This window comes from Mesitornis unicolor, unplaced genomic scaffold (genome assembly GCF_000695765.1).
Source record: "Mesitornis unicolor isolate BGI_N332 unplaced genomic scaffold, ASM69576v1 scaffold39050, whole genome shotgun sequence".
NCBI classification, from domain to species: domain Eukaryota; kingdom Metazoa; phylum Chordata; class Aves; order Mesitornithiformes; family Mesitornithidae; genus Mesitornis; species Mesitornis unicolor.
The window spans coordinates 4,127-16,015 of record NW_010159624.1 but is presented as its reverse complement, the minus strand read 5'-3'; the positions used below and the strand labels follow the sequence as shown (position 1 = coordinate 16,015).

At 46.7% G+C, this 11,889-nt stretch overlaps 1 protein-coding gene across 1 annotated transcript; it reads right to left on the bottom strand.

Moving 5' to 3' along the window:
• Window positions 1-3,796: 3,796 nt before the first annotated feature.
• Window positions 3,797-11,567, bottom strand: WLS (wntless Wnt ligand secretion mediator; the record flags this gene model as incomplete). The annotated part of the gene is made up of 10 exons (XM_010187239.1): window positions 3,797-3,906; window positions 4,453-4,606; window positions 5,922-6,005; window positions 7,651-7,794; window positions 8,112-8,175; window positions 8,404-8,501; window positions 8,680-8,848; window positions 9,183-9,319; window positions 10,242-10,403; window positions 11,443-11,567. Coding segments are annotated over 10 exons (1,247 nt in total), but the record flags the coding sequence as incomplete, so codon positions are not given.
• Window positions 11,568-11,889: the final 322 nt, after the last annotated feature.

Here is an 11,889-nt window from a genome sequence, read left to right as displayed (position 1 = left end):
CCTCAGCAGATGTAATCACACCTCGCCTTCCCTTTGCTGGGACCTGGTTCCCAATAACCCACAAGTCTTTGCCTGAATCCTATAATTACTGGGGATTTCTAGAACACATGGATAAAACACCATTTCTGGTGTTTGTGAGGTATTTATTAGCCACAATAAGATGCTAACTAGTAATTAGTAGCTTATTTGCTGTCTCGGCTCACCACCTTTGCTCCAAGGCAGAAATCCCCTTTTCAGACATTTTTTCAAGGTTTGGGACCCTAACAGGACACCGAAGCTGGGGCTCCTGACTCTTCTCCAGTAAGACCAGTACAAAAGAAGCTATCAGCCAACTTAGCAGAGAAAAAAAAAAAAGAGTAGGAAAGTCTCCACCTCCTTGGAGAAACATCCTCACTGCACTCCCTTGCCACTGCTTTTCCTCCAAAGCCCACCACAGTTTTCCTTTCCTTGTAGGAGATGGAGTTTGATATTCATGGCCGGTACAGCCATCCTCTTAATATTGGCTTTGAATGTCACTGGTACCTGCGGAGGTGGCAATGAAGGCCAAAAAGGGATTTTTCCCTTTGGAAATCCATCCATTATCATTAAAAGCAGAAGATATGTGGCACTGGTGCATATGAAGGATGTCTCTTCTAAGCAGTGCTGACACTTTGGAGTGCAGCTCAGCCCTTAAAATATTTATTAGGAAATGCTCCAGAAGGGACACTGATGGCATCAGCTGTGATAAGATCCTGTATTTTATTTAAAACGCACACATTTATTTCCTGTAATGGGCTCTGACAAGGGAAACACTCAGAACCATCGACTCTGGTGCAGTGCAACACCAGGTGCTCAGGAGCAACACAGACCTGTGATACCTCTGTGCCAATCACAGAGCAAAATCCTCCCCAAAATAAATCTTTTGCTGCTTTATTCTACCCCAATAGCAGTGCACAGACCATGTCTCATTGGAAAGCAGGAGTGCCGGTCATTTATATTAAGAACCAGAGCATACAAGAGCAGGACCCCCAGCTCCATACATCTCATTCCCTATAGCTCAGCCTCCCCCAATTCTTTCCCAGCAATTCTTTATTTTCATTATAATGAAATTCCACACAGCAGCCCCAGGCTGCTGGATTTATGGTGGGCGAGGGGATGTGTTTCAGAGTCCCACAACATATTTGTTATCCAGGGACCAGACAGACTCTTACAGCTGTGTTTTTTCCCCATTTCTGCCCAGTTCTCAGCACATCCTCACCTGGCAGCACAGAAACACAAAGCTCCTGGGCCAGCTCTGACCCTGAGCATTCCCTTGCACCATAATTAAGCAAATTTCCTGCGTTTTCAGGGGCAAGAGATTTATCTGGTGTTTTGCTGTGGCTGGAAGCTGTGTGCTGCTGGCAGCAGAGGGCAGCAATGTCCTGCCAGGACCTGGCCAGCCAGGAGCCTCCATCAGAAACCTGGAAGAGACAGTGTGGGAGGTGGTGGTGGTTTTAGTCAGTTACAATTCATCAATTTGCTCTTTTGAGATTTATCAGCTCCTGCAAGTGCTGTGCTGCCATGTGCTGCCTCTTGGTTGTATTTAAGCAGCCCCAGTTCCTCGCTGAAACAGAGCAACTGGCACTGCCTGAAACGCAGCAGCCCCGTTCCCCTACTGCATGGGGAGCTTCAAACTGTCAATGTTGAAATTAAACGTTTGCTACCAAATTTTCCATTAATCTTTAAAAGTGCAGGTCCTGGGTGTCGTGGTTGAACCCTGCAGGACACTGAATGCCACACAGCTGCTCGCTTGCTCACACCTGGTGGGGTGGGGGAGAGAATGGGAGGAGAAAGGTTCAAGTACTCATGGGTTGAAATAAAAAGTTAGTAATTGGAATAAACTAAAATAATAAAATGATAACAATAAATTGTAATATTAAGGAGGTAGCACCTTCAAATACAGCAGCAGATGGAGACGGACGCACAAACCTTGACGGTGCAGAGGGGTGATAGCCCATGTGCAAAGCTCATAGCAAAGCTGTGACAAACAGGGACAGGGCCCCAAGGAAAACCCAGGGGTTGTGCTCTGATGCTCCAGAGAAGAGGCAGAAATGGCTCTGCTAACCATTAGGCCTAAAGCAAAGATTTTAAAGGCCAAAAAAACCATCAGTAAAAGACCAAATAAAAGCAAACAAGATCCCCAAAGAGCTCAGACTCCTCCATCAGTGAAGCAGGCCAACCCCAAATCCACAATACTGTATACTTTATTTAAATTAACAAAACTACACGTTTTCCAGGTTGCTTAAAGCATTCTGTAAAAACTGAACTCGACTTAAACAAAAAAAGGATATATTTTAATAAGACCCAGGGACTATTTCTGAGACATATGAGTAGGGCTTAGGAATTAATAAAAAAAAACCCACACACACAGACACGCGCCCCGTAAACAAGTCGTTAGTGTTTGACACAAAATTTGGTTTTAAAGCTGCGGCTCCCCCTTTGTAAGGAGCCGTTACAAAATGCAGTGCTACCCTAAGCTGGAAAAGAAACCACGGACACATCTATTGGAACAACATAAATATCACGTTGGAACCCGACCTAAAAAGGGCGTTAAAGTTGCAAAGTCAAGCGCTCAGCCAGGAACGCGGGGAATGAATGCGATGTGCGTTAATTTAATTCGCTTTGTAGTTGAACTACCACAAGTAGAAACATTGCTTGCACCTTCTAGCATTTACTTTGCAACTGGAAATTACCTAAAAGTCAGACTCTGCCATCTATGCTGGAGGTGTGGTCTCAGTACTTACTCCACATACAATACCGGTGTGGAATTACTTATTCCACATACAATGAGTATGATACAGTATGATACTTATTGTGCATGCAATAATCTTTTAAATAAAAAGTTTTAAACCACATTTCCTTTCAGCACAGGGGTGTTATTGTCCCATTTTACAGCCCCAAACACCAGCGTGACGGCATAGCCAGCATGCAAGGGGCTTTAATTGCACATCCTAAATGTATTCACAATCGATGTGTCATTTCAGGAGTTTTAAGGATCCAATGATGTGTCCCTCTTTCCAGGACAGGCGATAGCTGCCCATCAGCGGCTCTGGAAGTGCCCCCTCTCTCCCTCATTTCCAACCCTTCGGCCACTGACAGCGGGAGCAGCTCCTCATCCTCTTGGGACAGCACTGGGAATGGGAGGTACCCATTAAGAGCAGTTTACACACACATACTACTGCCAGGCGATGGAGACCTCTGCATCCTCACACTCCTTTCCAGGACCTGAAGAAGGAGCAGCACAGACCCTTCTGGCCACTCCTCCAGTGCACCCCATTAACACTGCTCTTAACTGGTCCCCAGCATAACCCAGTTTACACCTCCACCCCAAATCACTTCCCATTCCACTGAAACATGGCTCAATTCAATTACAGATGGTGGCATTAAGTGTTGTTTTAAATAAGGCTTTAGTCAACCCCAACCAACGCCTTGTTTAAAGTTACACAGGAGGAGAAAACTCAAAGTACTGAGTAGGTGCTTCCTGCATTGCCTTTACGTGCAGGCACAGGGCAGCCAAATAAAAACCTCCCAACGTCTGCTTGTCTTCTTCCTAATGACTTTGCAACCTCAACGCTTCTCTAGTGGGGTTTTACGTGCTGCAGTGTAACACAATATACAGATCCCTCCCCCCGGAAAAAAACTACACCATATTAAAGAGTTTACAAACGTTCTGCTCGGTATGGGGTGCTGGAGCAGGTTGGGTCGGAGAGGTTTCAGGGTGCTGGGGTGTCCCCTGCTCCCCACCCCGCTGTGAGGCCTGGCTGAGGCCACTGTGGTGTCACTCCTGAGCCTCCTTGCGAGCCAGCTTGTAAACCTCGGTTGGGCCGTCCACATGGGTGATGGTGGTGGTGAGCTGGAGCTCCTCCCCGCTGTTCACTCCCAGGTCACCTGAGAAACAGAGCCATGTCCTCAGTCCAGTCTCACCATGAAAGATTTGGCAATTAGACAGCAAAGGACTTGTTTTGTTCCCTCCAGGCTCTCAGGAACTACCTGAGCTATGGACTATGCAACATTTCTATGAATCAGTCATTAAGGTTGGAAAAGACCTCTAAGATCAAGTTCAACTGTCGATCCAACACCACACTCACGTATGTTATTTGCAGTTATTTAAATGTAAGCATCTTAGCAAATTATGTGCCACTGAAGACCACTGGTAAGGGAATCCAGCAGCACTTGCCCAAATTTCTGTTTTCTCCTTTCCTTATCCCTCCATTTGAGCTACACTAACGGTAAAGAGCACAGAACCCATCTGGAAGGTTTCAGACAGCCTTGGCTAAACACCCAAACCTGCCTAACCCAGTTATTAACTAAAACGTCTGCTGGGGAAACCAACCCATCATCTGCGTAACATTTCAAGGTGCTGAAGGTGCACTTTGGCCAAAAATAACATGCACAAAAAGGTGTCGCCCACTTTCAGATCAGAGAGACATTTACCATTGGACTGGTCATCACCATAGTTCTTGTGTGACGGCGCATAGAGGAACATCAAGGCGAAGACGTAGAGGTTCCACATCCCGTAGATGCCGGTGAAAAAGGCGCTGTTCACCTGGATTGTCATGTCCCCCCACTTCCAGTGGCCCTCGGTCACCTGCACAAGTACAAAAGAGATCCTCTAAAGCACTAATTTGGGGTAAATGATTGTTAATTCATGTAAATGGAGCATAACACATTCAGCGAGGCAGAAGGATTCTCCTCTTTAGCCTTAATCTACAGGAAAAAAAATGGTCCTTACAAAATGATCACATCAGGATTTCTGCAACTTTGATTTATTGCTCTTAAATGTGACAAAACCTCTCATATTCTGCAGTATATCCCCACCATAATTGATGTGTTCAGCAAAGACTGCCACATAAAGGGCAGGCAACTACAGTTACATCCGAAAACATCAGGCTTCTATAAATAGATCTTTTCTGGAAGGAAAAGCAGCGTGAATAATGTGAAGAGCTGATGTGCTGAGCGCTGCTGCTGTCCTGCAAGGGGGGCCCGGGCTGACAGCAGCAGCCCCAGCATGTCGAGATTTACCTAAATCTCATCAATATTAATACTACTTGAAGACAGCAGGCTGTTCACACCGGAATACTAGCTTTCCGTTAATGAAAGAGACAAACAGGAAAACAAAAGCTAAACTAGATTAAAAAGAGAGGCTGGGAAAGATAATTTGTGTTATACCCATGTGTAGTGGTGGTCATTGACGCTAAAGGTGGCCTGAATTCCCATTTCTCAAACCATTGCAAGATTTTTTTTAAGAGCAAAATCAGCTGCTGCTGTATTTTGTGTTGGGACCTCAAAGTGGGGCACTGAGGGAGAAACTGCTCCTGCAACCCTAATTCAGCAAGGCTGGACTCACGAGGCTGTACCCATAGCATTTAGCAGATGCCAACACTCAGGAACACAACCAGAAATGCCACCTTTGAAACAGACGCCATCTCAAAAGTCACTCAGAGTAAACCCAAGTACATTTAAGCAGCGATAAAATCTCATTTTTACAGGGGCTCTGCATTGGAGCTCAGAATAAATAGGTGAGGAAATGGCTGGGCTGCCAAGTCAACCCAGGGGACTGAGCTCTACTATTTCTCTGTGGGCACACAAAGCCACCACATTCCTTCAGTGCACACAGGACATGTTTCTTCTTGCTGAGTTCTCAGAAATGACTAAAACCGTCTTGGCTGATGTTTCAAACAGCATGGCCCCAAACCTTACCATGACCCCGAGGTCTCTGTGAAGGCTTCAGCCTGAGAAGTTTTATGGCAGTGCTTCAAATACATGAAAACAACTTCTTGAAAAGCAACTTATGACCAAATCTGTGCGTAACAGCCATGCCTTGCTTGAACAGCAAGCGAGCCACCGCTGTTAGCAGCTGCAGATGTCATTAGCAGCTGGAGATGTCCTCAGACGTCACTCACCTGGCTGACGATGAAGAAGATGACGGTCATTGCTGCACAAGCCAGGGTAATGAGCATCAGGAACTTGAACCTAAATATCAGCCCCTGTTCAGGGAGAAATGTCACTCGTCACATTAACAAAACCCGCAAAATCCCATTTTTGGTTTTAGCATATACAAGTATTTTTTTTTTAAAAAAAAAAGGGCAAAGAAAAAAAGGGTCCAACCCACAAAACCCCAAAGCAAAACAACCTCCGCCCACGCCATGTTCATGCCAGCCCATGCTCTGTGCTCCCCACACGTCTGCGCTCCTCTCAGCTGCTCCGAGCGGGCTGTGCGTGTCTGGACAGCTCTGGCTTTCCATGACATCTGCTTTTCGTGACCGATTTACCACCGGTTAACACGGGTCTCATCCGCTGGCCTGCCTGACAGCTCATCGCTTCCCTAAACAAACATCTGTGGTAGCTCAGTGTGGCGGTGTTTCGGCAGCATGGGGACCGCTACCAGACCCGTCCTCACCGCCCCAGCCTGGCCGGAAACTGCAGCCCTCCCCAACGCTAGCCAAAATTACGCTGGCTATCGCAGAAAAATGTGAATTATAACAAAACGAGGGCGCAGGACCGCTCAGTTGGGAATCTGACTGCGTACTGTGCTTGCTTGCACTGCTTTTACATTAATAATCTTTGGGGTGTTGTTTTTGTGTGCGTGTTGGGGTTTTTTTTAACCTGGTTCTGGAATTTTGGTGGAAATGTCAGCATGTGCTTAATTACCCTGTCACCCTGTGACAACTAATGACTATTGATTTAACACTTCCAGACCAGATTCACGCTGGCCAGATGTCTGTAGGTAGAGCATGGCTGCAGCAGCTCTGCAACACGAGCTGAGGTCCTGTGCATCTTGCTCAAGGGAAAGATGGGAAAAACGCTCAATATCTTCTCCTTAAGTCTGAATTTGGTGGTTTGTTTTTTTTTTTTAACATGCATTCCTGATGGGTGATAAGGCAATTATTTAAATGAGAAGTGACCATCATTAACAGAACACTGGTGATAAATATTTACACACCCTTGGAAACAACAGGCACTTGGCTTCAGCATTCTAAAACAAGCTTCTCATGTTTATATATAATGAAACCTATATTTAAAACATCATATATATATATACACACACACACATTATACGTATACATTTTATATATACACACACATATATACATACATACAAATATGATGATATATCGTGTTATATAAAATCATAGGCTGAAAACAGGGATAATGGGCTGAACACGTCACACTTTGATCCTAGTGGGACAGTTTCCCTCCTGCAACTTGGTTCAGAAAAGACAACCCCAAAAACCAGAATTCACAGTGATCTTAGCAACAGTCTCCATTTAAATACTCATTAATATTACAAAAGGAGAAGCAGAGGTATGGACAGCTGGTGGGCTTACACCCCATAGTAATTTAAATGGTAATTTGGCCAATTTTCTTCTATTCTCCAACACTGTTCCTTATGCTGGGAGATGGCAACTACTGGTAAGAAAGGAGAGCAAACTCACACCTCCTGACAGCTTAAAGTACTCCATAGATCCAAACAAAGAAGAAACTTCACAAGAGTCAGAAAAAGGCCTGTAGGGGATTTTAGCAACACAAGAAAGCCAGTACCGATCAGATCTGCCAATTCAGGGCTACATGGATAGAGAGGATCAAAAAGGCATTCAAAAAAATAATCTGTGCAAGAAGAAGGGACATTACCTCGTAATGAAGGCGGCGAGCCTTGCTCATGGCTGGGAGGCTTGACTGCTTCCCACTGATGTTCCTGAACACTTGGAAGACCATAAAACACAGGAAGAGAAAATAGAGACACAAGCAGATTCCCGCGACGATAATAAAGGCCATCTGGACAGCATACGTTAAGAGAAAATGGCAGGAGGTGAACTGAAATAACAGAAAACACTATTATTCAGAAAATGCGTGGATGGGGACATGGTTTATTGGCCATGGTGGGGTTGGGTTGATGTTGGACTTGGTGATCTTGGAGGTGTTCTCCAACCTTAATGATTTTTTAATTCCAAATGACACCAGCATCTCCCACAGCACCTGAGCCCAATCTCACAACCCCAGTCTGACAAGAGGAGGGTTCCCCACATCCCTGGCAGGATGGGAACACCTCTCTCTCCTGTCGACACAGACCCTCAAGGTGAGTGGAAGGATACAGCCAGCTCCGTGCCCACTTCAGTGGTCCAGATGCTGTAGAAAGGGTTCTTCAGCTGCACACCCCTGCAAAGGGAAAACACCGAGCTGCCGCAGGAGCCAAGAAGCTCAGAGCCCCACATCTGCTCTGCAGCCTGGGAAGAGCCACCCAAGCTGCTTTCCAATTTCTTTATGGGCCCATAGGATGAGATGAGCTGCTGGCAAACACCAGCATGCTGCAATGCCCCCACAGAAGCCTCTCCTTGCTTTTAGAGATGGCGCTCTGCATCCAGTCACAGGTTAAACTGCACCTACCTCTCGCACATATCAAAGATGAAGAGGCAGAAGGAGCCAACGGCTATGGGTCCAACCTGCTTCCAGTACCCTGAGAGACGATTTCGCTCGTTCTGGTCCTAATTAGAGGGTCAAGAGGTGCGGAGGAGGAGAAAAAGGAAAGGCAAGTTAGCATGAAGTACTCCAACTTGGAGCAAGTGCCTGCAGCACTGCTTCCAACACCCAGTAAGTACAAGGGAGATGCCAGGTAATTGCTGCAAGTGCTGGAAACCCCTTTCCCTTCCGTGCTGTACCCACCATCATGTGCTCCCCGCAGAAGATGATCCAGAACGACAGAAGCATGGCATAGAAGATGCCTTGTCGAATGTCTCCGAAGAGCAACATCCATGTCCAGTCAAACCCAATGGAGAACCACTCCACAGGGATGTTAATGAACGTCATGGAGATTCCCAAAGCAAAGATGACCCTGCAGAGGCAGAAACACCATCGCTTTCCAGTTTGTACAAGGACAGAGCCTCAGAAGTCAAAGCTGTGCGTGAAGAGCAAGAAGAGGAAATCTGGCCCTGTTTGGGCAGTGGGGTGTCACCTCCTGCCAGCAAACCCTGTGAGCAGCCATGGGCAAACACAGCTCCTCATCCTCTATGGGTTTTGTGGGGAAAGGAGAAGCTATGAAGGAAGGGGATGGAGAAGAGACCACCTCCATCTCCCGAAACATGGGTTCTGGCGGGGAGCAGCGACCACCTTGGTCAGGCTCCTCTCACTCAAGGGTCACCTCAGCCAGCATGCAGGTCCCCACTCACTTCTCCAGCAGGACAGGGGCGCGAGTCATCAGTGTGATCCTTCTCCAGTACCAGACCATGATGATTAAAATGCTGGGGGTGAGGAAGGTCTTCATGGCAAACCACACCTTTGTGAAGCCTCCGTTTTGATGGATGCCCTAAGGAAAAGCAAGGTGGGATGCAGCAGCTGTATAGGTTTTAACCATCATTACTCCATGCTTCTCCTTGCAGAGAAGGCATGTACAAGGCAGCATTTAACATGTAAGGACATGCAGATCCTTTGAACGATGCAGTTTCCTCAAAACAGGAAAGGGAAACGTAACAAGATATTCATGAAGCAAAGTCACCGCTGGTGGGAAACACATCAGCCAAATGAATGCACGTCTCCAGACACACATCCTCCCACCGCTGTCTGCAGTCACCACAGCCACCTGGCTCGAGAAGGATGATGGTGGGAGGTTTTCCAGCTGGGAGAAACCCAGGGCCAAGCTTCAAGTGACAGCCACCCCAAACATCTGCCTGCAATGGCCAACTCCATGACAGACCAGGACCCCCTGAACCTCTTCCTCCTTAGCTCCTATCCATGAGCAGCAGCTGGAGGACTCTGCACCCAAGGATGTGGTGGGGAGAAGATGGCACAGGGGAGCTCTCAGAGCTGTGGGATGAGCCCAGCTCTGCAGGAGGACAATGGGCATGCAGGAGGGTGGCACTGCTCAAGGACTCCACAGGAAAGACCCTTTCTACACCAAAAGGGATGTCAAAGCCTGGCACAGGCTGCCCAGGGAAGTGGTGAAAACACCAACCATGAGTGTATTTAAAAGCCACCTAGATATGGTGCTCAGGGACGTGGTTTAGAAGTGGGTATGGTAGAATTAGACTTGATGATCTTAAAGGTTTTTACCAACCACAATGATTCTGTGATTGTAAGAGAGCAGTCAAAGAGGGCATCCGTTGGGAAGGAGTAAGGTCACATTTGCAGGCACAAGCTATATGCAATGAGCAGGAGGACCTTGTTGTGGATCAAACAGACTAAGAACGGAGCTGAAGCAGCCCCCAGGCAGACAGAAGATGGACACTCACCACCAGACGGATGTCCTTGATCTCCCCAATGCCCACGTTGATGCCTTTCCTCTCGTTGACAGGCAGACGGATGTTGATGAGGTAGTATTTGTGGGCCACGCTGCCAATCTCCATGAAGGGCAGGAAGTCGCAGTCATAGTGACGGCCTTCGGAGTCTGGAATCTGGAGACGGGGCACAGAGCAGCAAGAGATGGTCAGCCTTGGATGGACCAGCACAGCCTCCACATGGGGGTCTGCAAAAGCCCTGATGCTGGGACCACCGCTAGCACCGAGAGCCTGTTTGCTAATTGCAGCCTTTGCCTGGGGAGAGCCTGGGGAACATCAGAGGTCTGGGGACATTATTGCTTGAGTTTTGGATTGTTTTGGGTCATTAAGTCAAAAGTGTTTGAATTCAAGCAGGTTCATGTCTCAGGCTCTTTAATGTATTCAAAGCCAAGGGAGCCTTTCAAGATGAAAGGCTGCTTTGGGATCCAAGCACAACTTGAGCCAAAACAAAACACACAACTCTCTCACATGTGTCTTGATTTGGGGTTTTTTTAAGCCCTGTTTTACTAGCAACACTACCCTCCACACCTTGTATGCGTTTACTGTGTTCATGTGGCTGTATGGAAGCGTACAGGTGTTGCTAAAGGGGATTCTGAAATGGGAGAATGAGACACAGAGCACAGTATAGAGACACCAGATTAATTTAAGCATCAGAGTTAACAGTCTGCAGCACAAAAAGAAACATCTTTATTCCAACAAGATGCTCTGTTCTCACTGCAAGCTGTGCTCTCTGCTCCTCAGCTTTGCAGCTTAAGGCATTAAGAGGTTATTTAAGAAACTCCTGCCCCACCTCTCCAGGTTCTTTAGTGCTGCAGTGTCCTGGTGGGCCATTTCCTTGTCACTCCTGAAGAACAAGGTTTGTCCATCAGGGAAGAACAAGATGGAAAGGTCCAAGCTCTCCAGGATCATTTGGGTAGGTACAGATCCCCAGGCTACAGCCTGACAACAGCTGCAGAGGACACCTTCTCTTGTATTGCCAAACAGAACCAATTGCACATGGAGCTCATTAGGTTTTAAGAGATTTCTGAGCCAAAAGCAAGCTGAGCTGTTTCAAAGTTATCACTGAACAACTCAGAGCTTGTAGGAAGCCCCATGAAGGGGAGGATGAGGACAATTCCCATACATCCCCACCTCCAGTGTCATCAAAACCGCTTACTTTTGGTGAGCCAAAGGTGCATTTCAGCTTTCTGATCTCTATGGCATGCGCTATTTCTTCCCAGTCACCAAATGTGTCATCACGATACGCCAGCGACACATCCAGGGTCACCTCTGCATTTTCTTCTGCAAGAGCAAGGAGACATCAGGAAACAACTGCATTGCATCAAGGGATTTCCTTTAAGTCAACATGGAGCAGTGTTCTGTTACAGAACACCACAAAAAAGATGATGTACACAACTGTATATCATTAGATGAACTGTATAAAGGAGAAACCATGCAGCTAATGGCACATTTTGTTCATGTAGGTATGACAGAAGTCGTCTATCAACGTAACCTGAGGTTTCTTATGGCTGCAGGTTCACCACATAAAGACTGAAGCCAAACATCTCGAATAAAAAGAGAATATGCCCCTTAACGATGGTTATGTGAAAGAAATAAAAAAGGT